We start from the raw sequence: 25,000 nt of genomic DNA, 5'->3' as shown, positions 1-25,000 counted from the left end.
AAGCACCGCGCACATCGAAGAACTTGCTCGAAACTCGTCTTAGCAAGAATTATTATACTGTACGTACGCTCTTTTAGTTTTAAATAAAAAGACCAAACAATACCGTACTCACGTGTTTGACGAAGACGAAACGAATTAACACAGCCACGTTTCGACCACGTTTCGTTTAGTTTTGTTAAATATTTCATTTACGAATTAATTATCGCAGCTCAATGTTAAAGGGTGAGTTCGTAATTATTTTCGCATTACTAGAAGAAAACAAATATCACAGGCCATCTAATGACTGCACTTGGACTAGGACTCGGAACATATTTTGGTGCACTGACTTTTGGGAACGGCAAGTTCTTCTTCTAAAGTAATGATTTCGCCACATTGTTATACAAAGGATCATTTCTCAGATTCAAAACTTTCCTAACGGGCTTCCTGAAAAACCCAACACATGCAAAACATAAAATAACGCCTCGTCAGTTTTTCACCAACTATTTACAATACTTGGCAGAACTTATGTGCAAACCGGCACGGTTGGCCTAGTGGTAAGGCGTCCGCCCCGTGATCGGAAGGTCGTGGGTTCGAACCCCCGGGTCATACCTAAGACTTTAAAATTGGCAATCTAGTGGCTGCTCCGCCTGGCGTCTGGCATTATGGGGTTAGTGCTAGGACTGGTTGGTCCGGTGTCAGAATAATGTGACTGGGTGAGACATGAAGCCTGTGCTGCGACTTCTGTCTTGTGTGTGGCGCACGTTAAATGTCAAAGCAGCGCCGCCCTGATATGGCCCTTCGTGGTCGGCTGGGCGTTAAGCAAACAAACAAACAAACTTATGTGCAAACTTTCCCAAAACGTGGGGACTCCATTTGCGTGTGCGAATACCAAATAAAAGACAAAACGCCAATACGGTTTTGAGACGAGCATTTGGCTTTGCCTTAGCCGCCAGGGTCGGTGTAACTTACACCTCTGACTTGAAGGTGAGGACAGTTGTCCAGAACAGCGCGGTGCAGTTTCCTTGAATGCGGGTGCAGTGTTCTGCATAGAACTGAGGCGCGTCCGCCGCGACGGTGCCTGAGCTAAACATTGGCGGGTACTGCTCACAGCCCGGCACACGGCACTGTAAACATTCCCCCTCCCTTCACCTCTCTCGCCACCATTGGTCTCAAGACCGAATAAATTGATATCATTACGGTGAGCTTCGAGATAACTTCGCACCTTGGAGTACTAGTGTAGTATAATTTTTCCGGCTTTTCCGTCTGAACAGATGTAGTACTTGCAGTGAACACATTGTGTGTTGAACGATATGATAAAAGAATTGAATGTTACCAGGCGTAAAACTCGTTACGGCATTCGGGTGTACTTGCACAAAACGGCACCATGTGGTTCTCGTTGTAGCAGACAAGCAAGAGTCCGCTCCCTTTTCAAATTAGCTTGATGGGGTAGACAAGGGTTTTTGATTGGACCAATTAGTGAAAACAAGCCACTGCTAGGGCAAGGATAGGTTACTGTAGCTACTGCCATTTACACTGATTGACGATCGCTATCTTATGCTACACCTGTGCTTCTTTAAAAAGCTTACGTGAGACACAGGTACGTGATGTATTATGGAAGGAGGCGCGGGAGGGTAGGTGGGGGGGGGGGGGAGGGAGGGGGGAGGGAGAGATAGAAGGATCGTGAGACTGCGGATGGGAGGCGAATTTGCAAGAAGAGTAGAAAAGGGAAGCTAAAAATATTAGTATTATTCATGCTGTTTTTGCGATACCAGACTTTGCAGGGTTGCAAGTTTCCGAGTTTGTGGTTTTTTTCAGAAGCGAAGCTAAGAGTAACGACAAATTCATGTGAAGACATCCAGAACAAAATCACATCGTAATGGATTTCCTCCTGTCATTTTTGCCTTGCCTAGCTTGCTGACTATGAATTTCTTTCTCAATCCTCCCTCGTTTACAGTGTACAGTACCTACTCGTGTTGCTATTTCCCCGTGCGTGAATCCATCCAGGCTTTTACACTAGATAAGCGGAGCATTCTTCCTCTTTGACACATATCTACAAATACACTACATCTTTGCTGCTTCAGTATTTGTTGAAGATGATTTTCCACAAAATTAACTTTATAACTGACACCTCTGTTAAACTGAATCGAAATTATTTCACCGTGTTGAAAAAATCCCACTCTCCACTGACACGACGCAGCCACTGAGTGATTTTTGGTATGTGTCTAAATGGAAGGGTGCTCCTATGACAAGTAAAACTCTGGACAGATCGGTGGTGGTAAACAGTGCACAAGAACGTCACCATTGGCATTACGCAGCACTATCAAAAAGTTCAGCACTTGCGTACCGCAACTCTGCTCCCAGAAAAGAGCGGACTAAGCAGACGCGGTTGCTCCCCTTTGACCAATTGTCGTATCCAGACAAGATGGTGTTTTTTTTTTTTTTTTTTTTTTTTGGGGGGGGGGGGGGGGGGTATTATCTCTTGCTATCAATCTAACTATGTCTTTTCTCGTCTACCTGAGCGGAAGTGCATTAATCCATCCACTGACACTGTCTGAGATAGTCACACTCACAGAGTTCTGAAACAGTCACACTCACAGAGTTCTGAAACAGTCACAGTCACAGAGTTCTGAAACAGTCACACTCACAGAGTTCTAAAACAGTCACACTCTCAGAGTTCTGAGATAGTCACACTCACAGAGTTCTGAGACAGTCACACCGGCTCACAGAGTTCTGAAACAGTCACACTCACAGAGTTCTGAAACAGTCACACTCACACTGAGAGTTCTGAGACAGTCACACTCACAGCGGAGTTCTGAGACAGTCACACACACAGAGTTCTGAGATAGTCACACTCACAGAGTTCTGAAACAGTCACACTCACAGAGTTCTGAGACAGTCACACTCACAGAGTTCTGAAACAGTCACACTCACAGAGTTCTGAGACAGTCACACTCACAGAGTTCTGAGATAGTCACACTCACAGAGTTCTGAAACAGTCACACTCACAGAGTTCTGAGATAGTCACACTCACAGGCGCGCAGATCACACTTATCATCCATCAACAATTTTGTTCCATCCTTTCTGACACAGACTTAGTGTATCCGTGAGCACATTCCACTCCGACAAGGCAGTGTATTATATGACCACAAGTGAATGAGAACTAATTGTTTGATCCTCTTCTGCTTTGACACATTCTGTAAGCAGCTTCACTGATACACTACACTTAGCCTAGTCCATGTGGGTGGGCGGGTGGTGGTGGTGGTGGGGGGGGGGGGGGCTGTGACTCTGTATTAGTCATTTACAGAAGTATTATTATCTAAACAACAAGATGACTGTGGATGAATTTTCGCCTCTGGAGGCTTCTTCAGGACATCGAATACACAAGAAACAAAAAGCAAAAGCAAACTCAAAAGCAGCGCAAAACCAACAAGTCGCGTAAGGCGAAATTACTACATTTAGTCAAGCTGTGGAACTCACAGAATGAAACTGAACGTAGTCCGCCGCTAGTGCAAAAGGCAGTGAAAGTGACGAGCCTGTTTGGCGCGGTAGCGATTGCGCTGTGCTTCATAGCACGCTTTACTGTACTCTCTTCGTTTTAACTTTCTGAGCGTGTTTTTAATCCAAACATATCATATCTATATGTTTTTGGAATCAGGAACCGACAAGGAATAAGATGAAATAGTTTTTAAAACGATTTCGGAAATTTAATTTTGATCATAATTTTTATATTTTTAATTTTCAGAGCTTGTTTTTAATCCAAATATAACATATGTATATGTTTTTGGAATCAGAAAATGACGAAGAATAAGATGAAATTGTTTTTGGATCGTTTAATAAAAACATAATTTTAATTACAAGTTTCCGATTTTTAATGACCAAACTCACTCATTAGTTTTTAAGCCACCAAGCTGAAATGCAATACCAAACCCCGGCCTTCGTCGAAGATTGCTTGGCCAAAATTTCAATCAATTTGATTGAAAAATGAGGGTGTGACAGTGCCGCCTCAACTTTTACAAAAAGCCGGATATGACGTCATCAAAGGTATTTATCGAAAAAATGAAAAAAACGTCCGGGGATATCATACCCAGAAACTCTCATGTCAAATTTCATAAAGATCGGCCCAGTAGTTTAGTCTGAATCGCTCTACACAGACACACAGACACACAGACAGACAGACAGACAGACACACACACACACACACACACACATACACCACGAACCTCGTCTCGATTCCCCCTCTATGTTAAAACATTTAGTCAAAACTTGACTAAATGTAAAAAGGGGTTACAATGTATAGTTTGTTTGTTCGTTCATGGGCCGAAACTCCCACGGCTTTTACGTGTATGACCGTTTTTACCCCGCCATTTAGGCAGCCATACGCCGCTTTCGGAGGAAGCATGCTGGGTATTTTCGTGTTTCTATAACCCACCGAACTCTGACATGGATTACAGGATCTTTTTCGTGCGCACTTGGTCTTGTGCTTGCGTGTACACACGGGGGGTGTTCGGACACCGAGGAGAGTCTGCACACAAAGTTGACTCTGAGAAATAAATCTCTTAGCTCGCCGAACGTGGGGACGAACTCACGCTGACAGCAGCCAACTGGATACAAATCCAGCGCGCTACCGACTGAGCTACATCCCCGCACAATGTACAGTAGAGGCAAACATAAAGCAAAAGAACTCTAGTCACTCAAAAAGAAATTTCAGTAGAGAGAAGTAGTTAGAAAAATAAGGGAAACACACAAACATTTTGACTAAATTGTACAAATAAAAAAGGATTAACAATGAAAATAATATTAATGATAAAACTTTTTTATTTATTCAGAAGTACGTTATGGTTAGAAGTAGTATACGATCATTACATGCAGTCGACGCGCGGTGATAAACTCAAGTAGCTTTATTTTCAAGTGTGATCGACATTATGTTGTACCGGGGTCTGGTTCCGAAACGCATTGACCAATTGCCGAAAGGCGCTGACGTCATAGCATGAAAACCGTTTCCTTTCGCAGAATTCCCCACAGATTTTGAGACTTTGAAGATTTAGTTCGGGACGACGACGCGCTATGGTTGGTTTATTATATAAACAGAAACAAGCGGTTAAAAACGGGCCTCAACAGAGCCAACGAAGGGGGATATGAACTTGTACTAGTTGTAGATAATATACCTGTGTTCTAACGTTCCACGGAACTTTTCTTCAACAACGTGAGTGTATCTCCAGTAACACATACGTTCTAACTTATTGCTATCCACTAAATGTTGCCTTATTTTTTCTTAAACAGGGTGAGTGCATCTCTAGTCAAACTAACCAGGTCGCATACGTTCTATTTTATTCCTATCCACTCAACTGTACCCTCTCTTTTCTCCCACAGCGTGAGTGCATCTCCATCAACGTGGGTCACATCGGCACATATCCATCTCGTTCCACACTCCACCCGGCCAGGGAAGATGTTTTCCATGAGCACTTCCATGCCCTAAACTTTGTCTTCTTATCTTCCAACAGCGCGAGTACATCTCTATCCACGTGGCTCAGACCGAAGTGCATTTATATCACACTCACCGTCCATTAAAATGTGCTCTTTCTCTTCCGTACAGCGTGAATGTGCGTCCGTCCACACCTCACCCAAACGCAATCCCATGCCCTAGACGATGCCCTCTGTTTTCTGTCCAACAGCGTGAGTGTGTGTCCGTCCACACTTCACCCACACGCAGTTCCATGCCATTAACAACGCCCTCTCTTTTCTGTCTAACAGTGTGAGTGTGTATCCGTCCACACTTCACCCACACGCAGTTCCATGCCATTAACAACGCCCTCTCTTTTCTGTAAAACAGCGTGAGTGTGTATCCGTCCACACTTCACCCACACGCAGTTCCATGCCATATGCCATTAACAACGCCCTCTCTTTTCTGTAAAACAGCGTGAGTGTGTATCCGTCCACACTTCACCCACACGCAGTTCCATGCCATTAACAACGCCCTCTCTTTTCTGTAAAACAGCGTGAGTGTGTGTCCGTCCACACTTCACCCACACGCAGTTCCATGCCATTAACAACGCCCTCTCTTTTCTGTAAAACAGCGTGAGTGTGTATCCGTCCACACTTCATCCACACGCAATTCCATGCCATTAACAACGCTCTCTCTTTTCTGTCTAACAGCGTGAGTGTGTGTCCGTCCACACTTCACCCACACGCAGTTCCACGCCATTAACAACGCCCTCTCTTTTCTGTCCAACAGCGTGAGTGTGTGTCCGTCTACACTTCACCCACACGCAGTTCCATGCACTTAACAACGCCCTCTCTTTTCTGTCCAACAGCGTGAGTGTGTGTCCGTCCACACTTCACCCACACGCAATTCCATGCCATTAACAACGCCCCCTCTTTTCTGTCTAACAGCGTGAGTGTGTGTCCGTCCACACTTCCCCACACGCAGTTCCATGCCATTAACAACGCCCTCTCTTTTCTGTCCAACAGCGTGAGTGTGTGTCCGTCCACACTTCACCCACACGCAATTCCATGCCATTAACAACGCCCTCTCTTTTCTGTCCAACAGCGTGAGTGTGTGTCCGTCCACACTTCACCCACACGCAATTCCATGCCATTAACAACGTCCTCTCTTTTCTGTCCAACAGCGTGAGTGTGTGTCCGTCCACACTTCACCCACACGCAATTCCATGCCATTAAACAACGCCCTCTCTTTTCTCTCCAACAGCGTGAGTGTGTGTCCGTCCACACTTCACCCACACGCAATTCCATGCCATTAACAACGCCCCTCTTTTCTGTCCAAAAGCGTGAGTGTGTGTCCGTCCACACTTCACCCACACGCAATTCCATGCCATTAACAACGCCCCTCTTTTCTGTCTAACAGCGTGAGTGTGTGTCCGTCCACACTTCACCCACAACGCCCCTCTTTTCTTTCCAACAGCGCTAGCGTGAGTGTGTGTCCGGCCGTCCACACTTCACCCACACGCAAGTCCATGCCATTAACAACGCCCTCTCTGTTCTGTCCAAAAGCGTGAGTGTGTGTCCGTCCACACTTCACCCACACGCAATTCCATGGCATTAACAACGCCCTCTCTGTTCTCTCCAACAGCGTGAGTGTATCTCCATCCACGTGGGCCAGGCTGGCGTGCAGATCGGCAACGCGTGCTGGGAGCTGTACTGCCTGGAGCACGCCATCCACCCCAACGGCAAGATGCAGGACCTCAAGGTTGCTATTGACAACGGGGACGAGTCCTACAACACCTTCTTCTCCGAGACCTCCATGGGCAAGCACGTCCCCCGGGCCGTGTATGTCGACCTGGAGCCCAGCGTTGTTGGTGAGTTGACAGCAATCATTGCGGTACAGGGGAACCCCCATACCAAGACCCCTCACAATCTGAGAAAAGCAGGTCTTAAAAAGAAGGGTGTCTGAAAGTGGGGGTAATTCTACAGAGTTTCCGATCAGAAAATCTGAAAAAGGCAAGGTCTTAAAATTGGGGAAGTCTGAAATTGGTCGGTCTTAAAAGAACAGCTCCCCACCATAGTATCGAGGACACAAGCTGCTGGAAGTTGAAGAGTTTTAGCAAACAATTTTAAGAGGCCTAGGATGTTTTTTTGTTTTGTTTTTTAAATGAAAAGAATGCTATTCAGTTGGCGGTGTTATATTTCCTACAGAGCCGTTACGCACGCCTTTTGAATTTTGCTGTTGTTGTTGTTATTGGCTGTGTCATTTTTCGTATCGCTATATGATGGGTTAGTGGGCTTGTATTTTCTAATGTCATGATTTGTATATGGTTTAAACAAGATTTTAGTAGAGAAATACAGGGTGGCATGTATATGCGATATAGACATTTGTGACCACACAACAAGCTAAGTTTATATTAAAGGCATATGTACGCGCTTCCGTGTTTACAAAGTGTAGTTTGCCCATAATCGATGTCAAACGCACCATAAGACCATGTAATGACGATATGTCGCCATGCGCGGACCATATACATGCATTACAGCTTGTTTTAGAGTCTCAAAAACTTTGGATGTAAACAAAGACGCGGAGTTATTTCCCTTGCGTCAACGCTACCTCTGTTGGCAAATCTATAAATAGGACGATCCAGATCAAAATGAAAATTAACATATCTCAACATTGAAGGGGTCCTAGACCACAATATTTTGCAGGGAACTTAATTTAGCATGTCTCCAGCTGTTGGTAAAGCAATTAGCGTGTATAGTCATCGAGTACATATGGCTTTAAGTGTGGTTATAAATATGTACATCTAGATAGGAAATATTATTTCACGTGATGTCAAGGTCAGAGAATTGCTCATACCCTTATTAGAAAAATAAAACAGACAAGATACATTTTTTACCACAAAAAAAGAAGAAAAAATATAACAAAAGAATTAGAGGATGTGACAGAGGACGGGACGGGATTTAACTTTAATTTTCAGCAATATCGGGGAGATATGAGTCGGTAAGGTGAGTATACAGGTGAGGGAGGGGGGGGGGGGTCAGAGAGACGATGACTGTCACAGACTTGCCAATTAAATGTTTCTGATTTGTATATAGTGTATGTGTGTGTGTGTTTGTGTGTGGTTGTGAGTGTGTATGTGTGTGTGTGTGTGTGTGTGTGTGTGTGTGTGTGTGTAGGTGGTTTTACCGACAAATGGGGACGATTGTCACTGGAGAGCAGTCAAATGGGGACGCTTCCGACAAACGGGGACGTCCCCATTTGTCGGCCCGTGCGACCCCATTTGACTGGATTTGAGCAGATTGAGCGACCCCATTTGACTGCTTCCTAGCATCCCTGTGGACAAACGGACTGGATTTTCACACAGATTCATACACATATTTTAGCTCTGCACTTTGTGGTCTGCTCAACTAAACCATGTGATTTTTATCATGTGACTTCAAATGACTTTACAGTAACTGCTTTCATCAGAATTCAGTTTCTATTCAAATGTAGTCAAACTAAAACATTTATTTGAATTAAAAAAAACAAAAGTTATTGCATTTAATATATTTTATTAAGAGTATTTTGAAAGAGTTCTGATTATTTGATCACGGGTTTTTTTTGTATTAAAACAAAAACAAACACAGAAACATATACATTCCTGTAAAAAAAAAAAAATGATTACAACTATTTTGTTATGAGATTTATTTTAGGTTAATTCGAAGTGTTGTGTCTCATTATTACATCTTTTTTGTCGTGTTTATTGCAATTTTTATTTATTTTATTCATGTAACCCTAGAGGTTTTTTGAAATAAATATTGATTTGACTTGACTTATTGCGAAGTATGAACCGCGTAGGGGGAGCAAAGGAGGGAGGGAGAGAGAGAGGTACGGAGGAAGGGAGGGAGAGAGAAAGGTACGGAGGAAGGGAGGGAGAGAGAGGTACGGATGAAGGGAGGGAGAGAGAGAGGTACGGATGAAGGGAGGGAGAGAGAGAGGTACGGAGAAAGAGAGTGAGAGAGTGAGAGAGAGATAGAGGGAGCAAAGGAGGGAGGGAGAGAGAGAGGTATGGCGGAAGGGAGACACAGAGAGGGGGCAAAGAAGGGAGGGAGAGAGAGAGGTACGGAGGAAGGGAGAGAGAGAGAGGGAGCAAAGGAGGGAGGGATATAGAGAGGTATGGAGGAAGGGAGAGAGAGGCAGCAAAGGAGGGAGGGAGAGAGAGAGGTACGGAGGGAGGGAGAGAGAGAGGGAGCAAAGGAGAGACAGATAGAGAGAGAGGTAAGGAGGGAGGGAGAGAGAGATGGAGCAAAGAAGGGAGGGAGAGAGAGAGTTACGGAGGGAGGAAGAGAGAGAGAGGCAGCAAAGGAGGGAGGGAGAGAGAGAGGTAAGGAGGGAGGGAGAGAGAGAGGGAGCAAAGGAGGGAGGAAGAGAGAGAGGTACGGAGGGAGGGAGAGAGAGAGAGAGAGGGAGCAAAGGAGGGAGGGAGAGAGATAGGTAAGGAGGGGGGGGAGAGAGAGAGGGAGCAAAAGAGGGAGGGAGAGAGAGAGGTACGGAGGAAGGGAGAAAGAGAGAGGGAGCAAAAGAGGGAGGGAGAGAGAGAGAGGAACGGAGGACGGGGGAGAGAGAGAGGGAGCAAAAGAGGGAGGGAGAGAGAGAGAGAGGTACGAAGGAAGGGAGAAAGAGAGAGGGAGCAAAGGAGGGAGGGAGAGAGAGAGGTAAGGAGGGAGAGAGACAGGGAGCAAAGGAGGGAGGGAGAGAGAGAGGTACGGAGGAAGGGAGGGAGAGAGAGAGAGGGAGCACAGGAGGGAGTGAGAGAGAGAGGTAGGGAGGGAGAGAGAGAGACAGAGGGAGCAAAGGAGGGAGGGAGAGAGAAAGGTAAGGAGGGTGAGAGAAAGAGAGGGAGCAAAGGAGGGAGGGAGAGAGAGAGATACGGACGGAGGGAGAAATCGAGAGGAAGCAAAGGAGGGAGGGAGAGAGAGAGAGGGGTAAGGAGGGAGAGAGAGAGGGAGCAAAGGAGGGAGGGAGAGAGAGAGAGAGGTACGGAGGAAGGGAGGGAGAGAGAAAGGTACGGAGGAAGGGAGGGAGAGAGAGAGGTAGAGAGTAAGGGAGGGAGAGAGAGAGGTAAGGATGAAGGGATTGAGAGAGAGGGGTACGGAGAAAGAGAGTGAGAGAGAGATAGAGGGAGCAAAGGAGGGAGGGAGAGAGAGGTATGGAGGAAGTGAGAGAGAGAGAGAGGGGGCAAAGATGGAGGGAGAGAGAGAGGTATGGAGGAAGGGAGAGAGAGAGAGAGGGGGCAAAGATGGAGGGAGAGAGAGAGGTACGGAGGAAGGGAGAGAGAGAGAGGGAGCAAAGGAGGGACGGAGATAGAGAGGTATGGAGGAAAGGAGAGAGAGGGAGCAAAGGAGGGAGGGAGAGAGAGGGAGCACAGGAGGGAGGGAGAGAGAGAGGTATGGACGAAGGGAGAGAGAGAGGGAGCAAAGGAGGGAGGGAGGGAGAGGGGTACGGAGGAAGGGAGAGAGAGAGGGAGCAAAGGAGAGAGGGAGAGAAAGGTACGGAGGAAGGAAGAGAGAGAGAGAGGGAGCAAAGGGGGGAGTGAGAGAGAGAGATACGGAGGAAGGGAGGGAGAGAGAGAGGTACGGAGGAAGGGAGGGAGAGAGAGAGGTACGGAGAAAGGGAGGGAGAGAGAGAGAGGGAGCAAAGGAGGGAGGGAGAGAGAGAGAGAGGGAGCAAAGGAGGGAGGGAGAGAGATAGGTAAGGAGGGGGGGGAGAGAGAGAGGGAGCAAAAGAGGGAGGGAGAGAGAGAGGTACGGAGGAAGGGAGAAAGAGAGAGGGAGCAAAAGAGGGAGGGAGAGAGAGAGAGGAACGGAGGAAGGGGGAGAGAGAGAGGGAGCAAAAGAGGGAGGGAGAGAGAGAGAGAGGTACGAAGGAAGGGAGAAAGAGAGAGGGAGCAAAGGAGGGAGGGAGAGAGAGAGGTAAGGAGGGAGAGAGACAGGGAGCAAAGGAGGGAGGGAGAGAGAGAGGTACGGAGGAAGGGGGGAGAGAGAGAGAGGGAGCACAGGAGGGAGTGAGAGAGAGAGGTAGGGAGGGAGAGAGAGAGACAGAGGGAGCAAAGGAGGGAGGGAGAGAGAAAGGTAAGGAGGGTGAGAGAAAGAGAGGGAGCAAAGGAGGGAGGGAGCGAGAGAGATATGGACGGAGGGAGAAATCGAGAGGAAGCAAAGGAGGGAGGGAGAGAGAGAGAGGGGTAAGGAGGGAGAGAGAGAGGGAGCAAAGGAGGGAGGGAGAGAGAGAGATACGGACGGAGGGAGAAATCGAGAGGAAGCAAAGGAGGGAGGGAGAGAGAGAGAGGGGTAAGGAGGGAGAGAGAGAGGGAGCAAAGGAGGGAGGGAGAGAGAGAGAGAGGTACGGAGGAAGGGAGGGAGAGAGAAAGGTACGGAGGAAGGGAGGGAGAGAGAGAGGTAGAGAGTAAGGGAGGGAGAGAGAGAGGTAAGGATGAAGGGAGGGAGAGAGAGGGGTACGGAGAAAGAGAGTGAGAGAGAGATAGAGGGAGCAAAGGAGGGAGGGAGAGAGAGGTATGGAGGAAGTGAGAGAGAGAGAGAGGGGGCAAAGATGGAGGGAGATAGAGAGGTACGGAGGAAGGGAGAGAGAGAGAGGGAGCAAAGGATTGAGGGAGATAGAGAGGTATGGAGGAAAGGAGAGAGAGGGAGCAAAGGAGGGAGGGAGAGAGAGGGAGCACAGGAGGGAGGGAGAGAGAGAGGTATGGAGGAAGGGAGAGAGAGAGGGAGCAAAGGAGGGAGGGAGGGAGAGGGGTACGGAGGAAGGGAGAGAGAGAGGGAGCAAAGGAGAGAGGGAGAGAAAGGTACGGAGGAAGGAAGAGAGAGAGAGAGGGAGCAAAGGAGGGAGTGAGAGAGAGAGATACGGAGGAAGGGAGGGAGAGTGAGAGGTACGGAGGAAGGAAGGGAGCGAGAGGTACAGAGGAAGAGAGGGAGAGAGAGAGAGGGAGCAAAGGAGGGAGGGAGAGAGAGAGGTACGGAGGAAGGGAGGGAGAGAGAGGGAGCAAAAGAGGGAGGGAGAGGAAGAGGTACGGAGGAAGGGAGGGAGAGAGAGGTACGGAGAAAGGGAGGGAGAGAGGTACGGAGGAAGGGAGAGAGAGAGAGAGAGGGAGCAAAGGAGGGAGGGTGAGAGAGAGGTATGGAGAAAGGGAGGGAGAGAGGTACGGAGGAAGGGAGGGAGAGAGAGAGGGAGCAAAGGAAGGAGGGAAAGAGAGAGGTACGGAGGAAGGGAGGGAGAGAGAGAGGTACGAAGGAAGGGAGGGAGAGAGACAGGTACGGAGGAAGGAAAGGAGAGAAAGAGGTACGCAGAAACGGAGGGAGAGAGAGAGAGGGAGCAAAAGAGGGAGGGAGAGAGAGGGAGCAAAGGAGGGAGGGAGAGAGAGGGAGCAAAGGAGGGAGGGAGAAAGAAAGGTACGGAAGAAAGGAGGGAGAGAGAGGGAGCAAAGGAGGGAGGGAGAGAGAGAGGTATGGAGGAAGGGAGAGAGAGAGAGAGGGAGCAAAGGAGGGAGGGAGAGAGAGAGGTACGGAGGAAGGGAGAGAGAGAGGGAGCAAAGGAGGGAGGGAGAGAAAGGGGTATGGAGGAAGGGAGGGAGAGAGAGGGAGCAAAGGAGGGAGGGAGAGAGAGGTACGGAGGAAGAGAGAGAGAGAGAGGGAGCAAAGGAGAGAGGGAGAGAAAGGTACGGAGGAAGGAAGAGAGAGAGAGGGAGCAAAGGAGGGAGGGAGAGAGAGGTATGGAGGAAGGGAGAGAGAGAGAGAGGGAGCAAAGGAGGAGGGAGAGAGAGAGATACGGAGGAAGGGAGGGAGAGAGAGAGGCATGGTGGGAGCAAAGGAGGGAGGGAGAGAGAGAGGTACGGATAAAGGGAGGGAGAGAGAGAGGGGGAGCAAAGGAGGGAGGGAGAGAGAGAGGTACGGAGGAAGGGAGGGACAGAGAGGGAGCAAAGGAGGGAGGGAGAGAAAGGTATGGAGGAAGGGAGAGAGAGAGAGGTATGGAGGAAGGAGGGAGAGAGAGAGGTATGGAGGAAGGGAGAGAGAGGGAGCAAAGGAAGGGGGGAGAGAGAGAGGTACGGAGGAAGGGAGAGAGAGAAAGGGAGCAAAGGAGGGAGGGAGAGAGAGGGAGCACAGGAAGGAGGGAGAGAGAGGGGTATGGATAAAGGGAGAGAGAGTCAGAGAGAGAGAGAAAAGGAGGGAGGGAGAAAGAGAGGTACGGTGGAAGGGAGAGAGAGAGAGAGAGGAAGCAAAGGAGGGAGGGAGAGAGAGAGGTATGGAGGAAGGGAGAGAGAGAGAGTGAGCAAAGGAGGGAGGGAGAGAGAGGGGGCAAAGGAGGGAGGGAGAGAGAGAGGTACGGAGGAAGAGAGGGAGAGATAGAGGTATGGAGGAAGGGATGGAGATAGAGAGGTACGGAGGAAGGGAGGGAGAGAGAGAGGTACTGAGAAAGAGAGGGAGAGAGAGAGAGGGAGCAAAGGAGGAAGGGGAGAGAGGGAGCAAAGGAGGAAGAGAGAGAGGTATGGAGGAAAGGAGAGAGAGAGGGAGCAAATGAAGGAGGGAGGGAGAGGGAGCAAAGGAGGGAGGGAGAGAGAGAGGTACGGAGGAAGGGAGAGAGAGAGGGAGCACATAAGGGAGGGAGAGAGAGAGGTACGGAGAGAGGGATGGAGAGAGAGAGAGGGAGCAAAGGAGGGAGGGGGAGAGAGAGAGGTACGGAGGAAGGGAGGGAGAGAGAGGGAGCACATAAGGGAGGGAGAGAGAGAGACGGAGAGAGGGAGAGAGAGAGAGAGAGAGAGAGACAGACAGACAGACAGACAGACAGACAGACAGACAGACAGCCAGACAGTTTTCACGCAAAAATGTTGTAAGGGTTGTGGCGTGGTGGAAAGGCGTTTGCCTCCGAAGCCGGTTTTTCTTCACTACGCAGAAGACAGAAACTGCAGAGCCGCTCTTCACTAAACTTTAAGTCTCTGTCTGACTGTTTGTAAACCAAATGTGGCTCTGATTGTATAACTTTTAACATCATTGGGATGAAATAAACACTCGATTTTATCGTCCCATCCCCCCAGATTACGTATGTGGACCCCACTTATACCAAGGTGATACAAAGTACTCAATTTTATCCAATCTTAACAGATATTTTTTAAATATCTTATCACCCCCACTCCCGTCATCCTTCTGTTTTTAACCAGCTCCCGATTTTTTTTTTAAAAATTTAAATTGTTTTTTTAACTATCGTATAAACCAATAATAGGCAATTTATACCTTAATTTAAGCCCCTTAATTTTCGTTCGTTCGGTGTTTTTTTTTCCTATAACCCAGATCATGTTCTTAAAAGGCTAACAATACATGCCTATAGGACATGAATATATTTTGTCTGGTCGTAAGGAGTTTGAGATGAAAAGTGTTGTTTGACGCCAGCGCGGTAAAACTAGTATAGACATGTCCCTGAGTGTTACGATGACATCAGAGTTTAAACTGTTCTTTTTCTAAATTATTGTGGTTATCATTCTTAATTAGCGAGCCAATCCATCAGAGAAAAATGAAAAAAAAGAAGTCATTTTCTCATGTCTCAAGGGAAAACCAGTGCATTGCCTGTCTAAAATCACCTCCCATTTGAGGAATTTTGCAGCCAGCGCAGTTACTTACAAGATATATTAACGTCCTACAGGCATAGATTGTTGGCCTCGGACAGGACTGGGGTAATATGATAAAAAAAAATAGAGGAGGAAAAGAAAAGGGCAAGATCAAGCAAGCCCGACCGTGATAGGACCCAGGACCCACTCTCCATGAGTACGGGAGGGGGGGGGGGCGCAATAAGAGATATATGTTAAGGTCCTTGTAAGAGGAGTATTAATAATATTTCCTTTATATACGTTGACTTCCTAAGGGAAGGACCATTAAAAACATGGACTTTAATTCAATTATAGTTTCGTTAAAAAATGATAAAACTCGGGACCACCTGTTAAAAGGTTAAAAGTGACAACATTGTAAGAAAAAATATAAAGAACATGCGCAAACACGTAATACTGACCTATAGGGAAGTAAAATTGAGAGAAAACAGCTATCCTCTCGTTAATGTAATCATGTTTTAATGTAGAGACCAAAAAGCAATGTACTCACGTTAAAATGACGAACACGGAACGAATAACAGCGACGCTTCGACCTAAGGGTCTTCTTCAGGCACAAAAACACAAAAATACACACAAAAAAAGAAGAAAGACGATAGAACAAATGAAGAGAAGAATAACTGACAAAACAACTGCACTGCACAAACCAACAAATGACAAAGACAGTCTTTGTCATTTGTTGGTTTGTGCAGTGCAGTTGTTTTGTCAGTTATTCTTCTCTTCATTTGTTCTATCGTCTTTCTTCTTCTTTTTTGTGTGTGTATTTTTGTGTTTTTGTGCCTGAAGAAGACCCTTAGGTCGAAACGTCGCTGTTATTCGTTCCGTGTTCGTCATTTTAACGTGAGTACATTGCTTTTTGGTCTCTTTATTGTTCCCTCTCACGTGCAGTCGCCATTGTTTAATACATGTTTTAATGTGTTTTGTATAACCCGGAAGCAGGAGTTTAAAACCTATATATATATTGAGGGAAAAGTCTGGGTTGTGGCACTCGATCACTAGGTGGGGCACTGCCCTTCGTTCCCTGTTACCCGAGTCCCAATCCTCGTGGTAAGGCGTCCGCCCCGTGATCGGGAGGTCGTGGGTTCGAACCCCGGCCGGGTCATACCTAAGACTTTAAAATTGGCAATCTAGTGGCTGCTCCGCCTGGCGTCTGGCATTATGGGGTTAGTGCTAGGACTGGTTGGTCAGGTGTCAGAATAATGTGACTGGGTGAGACATGAAGCCTGTGCTGCGACTTCTGTCTTGTGTGTGGCGCACGTTATATGTCAAAAGCAGCACCGCCCTGATATGGCCCTTCGTGGTCGGCTGGGCGTTAAGCAAACAAACAAACAAACCCGAGTGCCAACAACAATAGGATGAGCATCAGAAGTGAAAATAAAGAGGGAATTTTTTTCTCTGCGCGCGCGCCAGCAAGCAGGATGTCTCAGAACTGAAGCGGTAATAGTATGATCTAATTACAGGCGATGGGTTTATGGGTCACGTGATTATATATATGAAGTCTTCTATCGCGCGCGTATCTCCAGACTCGGACTCAAGGCGCAGGGATCTATTTATGCCGTGTGAGATGGAATTTTTTTACACAATACATCATGCATTCACATCGACCAGCAGATCGCAGCCATTTCGGCGCATATCCTACTTTTCACGGCCTATTATTCCAAGTCACACGGGTATTTTGGTGGACATTGTTTTATCTATGCCTATACAATTTTGCCAGGAAAGACCCTTTTGTCAATCGTGGGATCTTTAACGTGCACACCCCAATGTAGTGTACACGAAGGGACCTCGGTTTTTTCGTCTCATCCGAAAGACTAGCACTTGAACCCACCACCTAGGTTAGGAAAGGGGGGAGAAATTGCTAACGCCCTGACCCAGGGTCGAACTCGCAACCTCTCGCTTCCGAGCGCAAGTGCGTTACCACTCGGCCACCCAGTCCACGTGATGTGGGGGCGGAGCCAAACATTGGTTGATACTTACTGTGTTGACATTAGTTCATTGGCCCCGCCCCAACATCATATCACTTACTAATCCATGGGCTATCATTGGTTCATGTTTTTGGCGCTAAACTATCTGACAGGTAAAGAACTATTTTGATGTGACACGTTATTACTTGGTGCAAATACGCGCAGTGTTTAAAACCACTTGGCGGACAGAACTGTTCTCACAATTCGACACTTACTACATCCATAATAACCACACCGTTGATCAATCGCTGAGAAATGGCACAAATGACAGTTGGGGAAAACATTCAGAAGTTGGAATGATCTTACCGAACGGCTGGCAGACTTTTCCAGAAAGAACGATTTGGTGTACGTGGTCAAATACAGTCGTGCTGTTCAACTTGCGAACAAGAATTCAAAACAGCCTTTTCCAGACGAACTGAAGTATGCATACGCAAAACTTGTGTGCAAGTACTCAGGAAAAGGACGACTCACAGGCCGAGGTGCGAAGAGGAGCAATGGGTAAGCGGATTAATATTTAGTTGCTATACTTCTTATGCGTCCTTGTCACAGATAGTAACTCGTATGAATGTTTAATTTTAATATTATTTATTTTTTTTTTTTTAGGTTTACAATGTTTCAACATTCATTCCAGTATCGACTGACATTTTAACGAGTGCGGAAAGTCTGTCTGTCTGTTTGTCTGTTCTGTCTGTCTGTCTGTCTGTCTGTCTGTCTGTCTGTCTGTCTGTCTGTCTGTCTGTCTCTCTCTCGACTCTCTCTCTCTCTCTCTCTCTCTCTCTCTCTCTCTCTCTCTCTGCGCGCACTTCTTCTTCTTCTTCTTTGTCGGACAGATTTTTCACACAAATGACCAGGAAACCAGATTACGTAAGCCGTGTCAGCTGTACCCTTTGTAAAAGTCAGCGTAGCTCGAGAACGGCATTGAAGTATTTTCGGTGTTCTTTACCTTGCCCAGGAAGCAGCGCACACTCGAGTCAAGGACGTCGTAAAATGGCCCTCGGTCAAGTTTTCACCGAGAACCATTTTATGATGTCCTTAACAATTATGTGTTAGTCGGCTTAGAATATGCGCGCAGGTTTCAAAGTTTTGATCCATTCGATTATCTCAACAGACATCCTTTGATTGTAAAGTTGAATGCGGGCACATGATTGTTGAAAATACTTAACTTGAAAGTTTCCCGCTGTGGTAGATTTTTATGGTGGTTGTCACACAGGCAGCGACGGCTTTTCTGGTCGGACCCAGTTGTGCGTTACCTCGCTTTTGCCTTTAATGACTGACTGACTGGCTGACTTTGGGGATTAACGTCCTCTTAGGTAACTAGGATCTATTTGGGAACATTTACTGTGATACGGTAAGAGGAGCAAGAAAAGAAAAGAAAAAGATTTTTTTTTAAAAATAGGGGATGAGGGGGGGGGGGGTAGATGGGGGGAGGGATGAGACTATGGAACTAGTTTTTAGAAGTTATGCAATAAAACATTTAAACATTGTAGGCTCAGACCACTTCGCCGTATTTAATCTTAGACACCGTACGTTATTAGACGCGAAAGTGCAATACTTAATGATCCGCTCAAAGCACTGTTGAAGCAACAATTTGTCTTTTGGTCGCAGATAAGGACATACGCTATCAAAACATGTGAATATACGTCTCAAGCATGACTAAACGCCCCGAAGGGCTCCGTCTAGTAACTCTATTTTTGATATCGTTTTTTAAATGTCAGCAATTTGCAATGAGGTCACCCATCATAAAATAAGGTTATTAATTATTTCCATACGCCATCTAAGTGAAACGGAGGCATTTTGTATCGCTGATTTTATTTACAAACTGCTCTTGCAGCGGATTTGATCGGAACTAAATAAGTAAAGTGAAAATAGGTAAATAAATATATAGATGGATAAATCAGAAAACAAGATTGCAAAACATAAACACGTTCATAAAACATGTTAGTTTCCACTATTGCCGTAAACAAGTTCTCTGCAAAAACATTGAAAGTCAAATACTGTTTTCGCCTCTGTTTCTTGTTGTTGTTGATTTTTTACATTAATTTTAGTCAAGTCTTGTAGATTTTATCTTTGAAATATTTGCTTTGTGTTTCGTAACAGAATTAACTATGGTATTGTGTTGCTTAGTACTTGATGCATGAATTGGCGTCTCGCAGAATTAAACGCCGCTGAGGAAGGCCTGGCAACAGGTCGAAAAGTTGGGCTGCCACTTGAAATTCTTTGTTAGGCTTTTCTTTTCCTTGATTTTGTTGACATCTCTCTCTCTCTCTCTTTCTCTGTGTATGTGTGTGTGTCTCTCTCTCTCTCTCTCTCTTTCTCTCTCTCCTTTCTCTTTCTCTCTCCTTCTCTCTTTCCTCTCTCTCTCTCTCCCTCTCTCTCTCCCCTTCTCTCTCTCTCTCTCCCCCTCTCTCCCCCTCTCTCTCTGTCTTTCTCTCTCTCTCTTTTCTCTCTCTCTCTTTTATCTCTCTCTCTCTCTCTCTTTCTCTCTCTCTCTCTCTCTCTCTTTCCCTGCCTCACAAACACAAATACACACGCACTAACACACACAAAGCAGCAGGCTGGGATGCGGCAAATTGGGTAAGGCAGACTGGGATACGGCAAGTTGGGAGAGGCAGGATGGGATGCCGCCAACGCATCTAGCAGTGCAAATTCTACAGGGTGGGGGGGCGTTCTTTTAAATCAAGTTTTGCCCAGTTTTGATTTTGCCGGTTTTGGTAATCCTACATTCCTCCGTGCGACAGCGGACTAAATGCGCATTTAAAACTATTTAGATGTTTTGCTTAAATTTTGACTTGGAGCGAAATAAATTAAAACATCTTGTTCGTTGTGCTTTTGTTTTAAATTAAAGAGTATTCCATTTCTAAATTAAATATCACTTGCCTGTTAGCTCTTTATTGTTGTTGCAATAGTTGTATATACTTGGAAGAAAAAAAAGGCATACAACGAGACAGTTATGGTAGCCAAAGAAGCAAATATGAATAAGAGACCTTCCTCCGTTTTTACGTTTTACTGACAGATGACTCAATTCGTCATCAATGACTTGTTATTGGCGCCACAAAGCCAAGAACTCACCCTTTTTCCTCCGGCGAGTATGACTCCAGGGCGTAACTCCACACACTCAGATTTGTTCAAGTGGTCTGTATTCCCAATGGGTAGGGAGGGGGGGGCATGAAACATGCTTAAGTGTGCCAGGTAACGTGTCACTATTTCAAGAAAACAAAACACCACAAAAGCTTCTTGTGTGATTAAAGAATTACTCAAGCGAGCGATAAGTGTGTGATCACATCCGTTCTGTACCCCAGGACAGCTTTAGAGAACGCGTCATACTCATTCAGCTATTTCCTTGTTCATGATCGAAAAGAATGGAAAGCTCCAAAACAAAAACAATCTTTGGAACTTTAAGCAAAGGGTTCTCTGAAGTTTCAACAATCATTTCAAGATATTGCCTTGACCGGGGAAAGATAACATAGATGGGTAAAAGCCGGCAAATATTTCATGAACTGATACACGTAAAATTGACGGGTGTAAGCCAGCAAATATTGTATGGACTATAAAAGCCTAAAACGGAAGAACAGTGTTCTTGTTACGGCGATGACCTTAAAGGTTATCTCACAGAATGTTGTTTGAAACCCAACAGAAACAAATAAAAACAAAAACAAAAGGTCAGACATTTAACGTGTTTAGAATAGGATGCTTCGAAAAACTTATTGAATTAGTTATACATGTATACATCTGTTGAAGGCTTCTCGGTACCTAAATATAAAAGAAGGCGAACATTCAAAGAACTATTGAGGTAGGGGTCCAAATCAAAAGTAACGAAATTGCCCTACTTTTGTTCTTAACCAATATACATTCAACATTTAATATACATGCCAAGCGTTTCAAGGGTGCTGCCAATTGTTTCTTTCAGCATTTGTTGAACATTTATTAACACTGTTTCTACAAGTAGACCCAAATTGATTTAGTCTTAAATTCCAACACAACGGGTTTTTTCTATACTGCATTTTACGTTTGACAAGAAACCTGATTTAGACCACCCAGATACGGTATTTGCAAAATATTTATCTCTTTTATATCATTTTTCAAAATTGTTGTTTATGAAATCGAAAATCACATCGAAAAATGTCACTATTCGATGTTCCCTCACTAATCTGGGTGTGAAGGGTTTTCTTGAAGCAGACACCGGGGCTTGCTAAACGATTGCCGCTTAAGCGGAGGGGAGTCAAGCGTGATTAAGTGCCTGGCCTGCCAATTGACACCTACCGGCGAAAACACACAATAGGCCACAAGGAAGTTTTCTTTTGTCGGAGAACAAGGAAGAGGCATGCTGGCTGTCTCTGGATCATAATTATGTAGACTATCTTTGAATATGTCCGAGTTTGTTTATGTTTGAGAAGGAGTACGCACAAGACAGACAGACAAGCAAATAACATATAGACACTAAACAATCTAAGTTGTAAATGGATTTATGCTGATCTGTATGTGAGCAGCACACGTCTTCAGATGTCTATAAAAAGATGTATGAGCAACTGCAGAACTAAAACATGCAGAATATTATGAAGCATCGATTGGAGATAACTATTGCGAGCATGACCAAAATGTGAAATCATGTTTTTGACAGTTTTGAACTGCCAAAATGAAGTGAGGAAATGGAGTTTATCTTTTAAGCATTGCAAGGGGTTCTAGAACTGTCCGAGGGGGTATTGGGAGATAAGTGTTACCATACATGGTGTACCTCAATCAACATTAGACATTCAGTGACTTTAAAACAGCCCTTACAGGCATGATCAGCGCGTTTTCCATGGATGATTGCGTTCATGTCTTTGATGAATTTGTCTCAACATTGCGCGTGTGTAACTTCACAACGAAGGGTTAATTTGTCCCAGTACTTTAAGTTTAAGAAATAATTGTTATGGTCATATTTGTTGTGCAAAAACTTCAGTTCGACCATTTTACACAGTTTTGAATGTTTATTTATTTATTTATTTATTTATTTATTTATTAAGGAGATTTCTATAGCGCATAACGAAAAGCACTATGCGCTTTACAATATCACTAAGTATAAGCACACGCAAACATACTCTGATTAAATAGAACTTAGTTTAGCAAGACATACTAAGAACACTAAACATTTGAGTTCATACAAAATTGAGAACTAAATTAAATACTGGACAAGCGATTTAAATAAGCTTAAGGCCTACACCAAGTGCAATGGGCTAATTCAAATACAAAAGTTTAGTTAACTATAAAAGGCAGTGCATAAAACTCCATAATCCTAAGAGGGTCAAACAAATAAGAAACATAAGACTAGATAGTGTCTGTAAAAGAAGCCGACATTTACCCTTTTCTCCAACATTTGTTACAAAACACACCTCCGAATGATTGTCGATGACTCGAAAGCTTTCCTATCTTGTGATTGCCTTGAGCCTAGCTACAACTGCTTTGTGTTTAATAACTATCATCATGTATTGAACCCCGTGCTCTTTCTTTGGCGGAGGTGGGAGGGGGGGGGTTAGATATTTTGCTGGTAGTATTTTTTTCGACCGAGTTATCTATATTCGTTGGGCAGTTTTCTTTGTCGGACAGATTTTTCACACAAATGACCAGGAAACCAGATTACGTAAGCCGTGTCAGTTGTACCCTTTGTAAAAGTCAACGTAGCTCGAGAACGGCATTGAAGTATTGGTGTTCTTTACCTTGCCCAAGAAGCAGCGCATATGAGAATACGTCACACACTCGAGTCAAGGACGTCGTAAAATGGCCCTCGGTCAAGTTTTCACCGAGAACCATTTTATGATGTCCTTAACAATTATGTGTTAGTCGGCTTAGAATATGCGCGCAGGTTTCAAAGTTTTGATCCATTCGATTATCTCAACAGACATCCTTTGATTGTAAAGTTGAATGCGGGCACAGTCATGATGGTTGAAAATACTTAACTTGAAAGTTTCCCGCTGTTGCAGATTTTTATGGTGGTTGTCACACAGGCAGCGACGGCTTTTCTGGTCGGACCCAGTTGTGCGTTACCTCGCTTTTGCCTTTAATGACTGACTGACTGGCTGACTTTGGGGATTAACGTCCTCTGAGGTAACTAGGATCTATTTGGGAACGTTTACCGTGATACTGTAAGAGGAGCAAGAAAAGAAAAGAAAAAAGATTTAAAACAAAATAGGGGATGAGGGGGGGGGGGGGGGTAGATGGGGGGAGGGATGAGACCATGGAACTAGTTTTTAGAAGTTATGCAATCAAACATTTCAATCAATCAATGAGTCTTATATCGCGCATATTCCGTGGGTACAGTTCTAGGCGCTCTGCAGTGATGCCGTGTGAGATGAAATTTTATACGGCCAGTAGATTGCAGCCATTTCGGCGCATATTTACCTTTCACGGCCTATTATTCCAAGTCACACGGGTATAGGTAGACAATTATTAACTGTGCCTAAGCAATGTTGCCAGGAAAGACCCTTTTGTCAATCGTGGGATCTTTAACGTGCACAACCAATGTAGTGTACACATTTAAACATTGTAGGCTCAGACCACTTCGCCGTATTTAATTTTAGACACCGTACGTTATTAGACGCGAAAGTGCAAGACTTAATGATCCGCTCAAAGCACTGTTGAAGCAACAATTTGTCTTTTGGTCGCAGATAAGGACATACTCTATCAAAACATGTGAATATATGTCTCAAGCATGACTAAACGCCCCGAAGGGCTCCGTCTAGTAACTCTATTTTTGATATCGTTTTTTAAATTTCAGCAATTTGCAATGAGGTCACCCATCATAAAATAAGGTTATTAATTATTTCCATACGCCATCTAAGTGAAACGGAGGCATTTTGTATCGCTGATTTTATTTACAAACTGCTCTTGCAGCGGATCATTTGATCGGAACTAAATAAGTAAAGTGAAAATAGGTAAATAAATATATAGATGGATAAATCAGAAAACAAGATTGCAAAACATAAACACGTTCATAAAACATGTTAGTTTCCACTATTGCCGTAAACAAGTTCTCTGCAAAAACATTGAAAGTCAAATACTGTTTTCGCCTCTGTTTCTTCTTGTTGATTTTTTTACATTAATTTTAGTCAAGTCTTGTAGATTTTATCTTTGAAATATTTGCTTTGTGTTTCGTAACAGAATTAACTATGGTATTGTGTTGCTTAGTACTTGATGCATGAATTGGCGTCTCGCAGAATTAAACGCCGCTGAGGAAGGCCTGGCAACAGGTCGAAAAGTTGGGCTGCCACTTGAAATTCTTTGTTAGGCTTTTCTTTTCCTTGATTTTGTTGACATCTCTCTCTCTCTCTCTCTCTTTCTCTGTGTATTGTGGTGTGTGTGTCTCTCTCTCTCTCTCTTTCTCTCTATCTCTCCCCCTTTCTCTCTCTCCCCCCTCTCTCTCTCTCTCTCTCTCCCCTTCTCCCCCCTCTCTCCTCTCCTATTTTCCTCTCTCCTCTTTCTCTCTCTCTCTCTCATCTCTCATCTCTCTCTCTCTCTCTCACTCTCTCTCTCTCTCTCTCTCTCTCTCTCTCTCTTTCCCTGCCTCACAAACACAAATACACACGCACTAACACACACAAAGCAGCAGGCCGGGATGCGGCAAATTGGGTAAGGCAGACTGGGATACGGCAAGTTGGGAGAGGCAGGATGGGATGCCGCCAACGCATCTAGCAGTGCAAATTCTACAGGGGGGGGGGGGGGGGCGTTCTTTAAATCAAGTTTTGCCCAGTTTTGATTTTGCCGGTTTTGGTAATCCTACATTCCTCCGTGCGACAGCGGACTAAATGCGCATTTAAAACTATTTAGATGTTTTGCTTAAATTTTGACTTGGAGCGAAATAAATTAAAACATCTTGTTCGTTGTGCTTTTGCTTTAAATTAAAGAGTATTCCATTTCTAAATTAAATATCACTTGCCTGTTAGCTCTTTATTGTTGTTGCAATAGTTGTATATACTTGGAAGAAAAAAAAGGCATACCAAC

At 45.1% G+C, this 25,000-nt stretch overlaps 1 protein-coding gene across 2 annotated transcripts in view; it reads left to right on the top strand.

Annotated features, from left to right (window-relative positions):
- The window catches only part of LOC138964929 (tubulin alpha chain, testis-specific-like), a 66,314-nt gene that overhangs the window by 19,427 nt on the left and 21,887 nt on the right, over positions 1-25,000 (top strand). For both annotated transcript variants that reach the window (XM_070337008.1, XM_070337009.1), the window contains exon 2: positions 7,067-7,292. In XM_070337008.1, coding sequence (XP_070193109.1) covers positions 7,067-7,292 — 226 coding nt within the window. The remainder of the gene's footprint in view (positions 1-7,066; positions 7,293-25,000) is intronic.

The sequence above is a fragment of the Littorina saxatilis genome, linkage group LG4 (genome assembly GCF_037325665.1).
Source record: "Littorina saxatilis isolate snail1 linkage group LG4, US_GU_Lsax_2.0, whole genome shotgun sequence".
Taxonomy (NCBI): domain Eukaryota; kingdom Metazoa; phylum Mollusca; class Gastropoda; order Littorinimorpha; family Littorinidae; genus Littorina; species Littorina saxatilis.
Note: the sequence above shows the minus strand (reverse complement) of the source record. Positions and strands in the feature narration are given on the sequence as shown.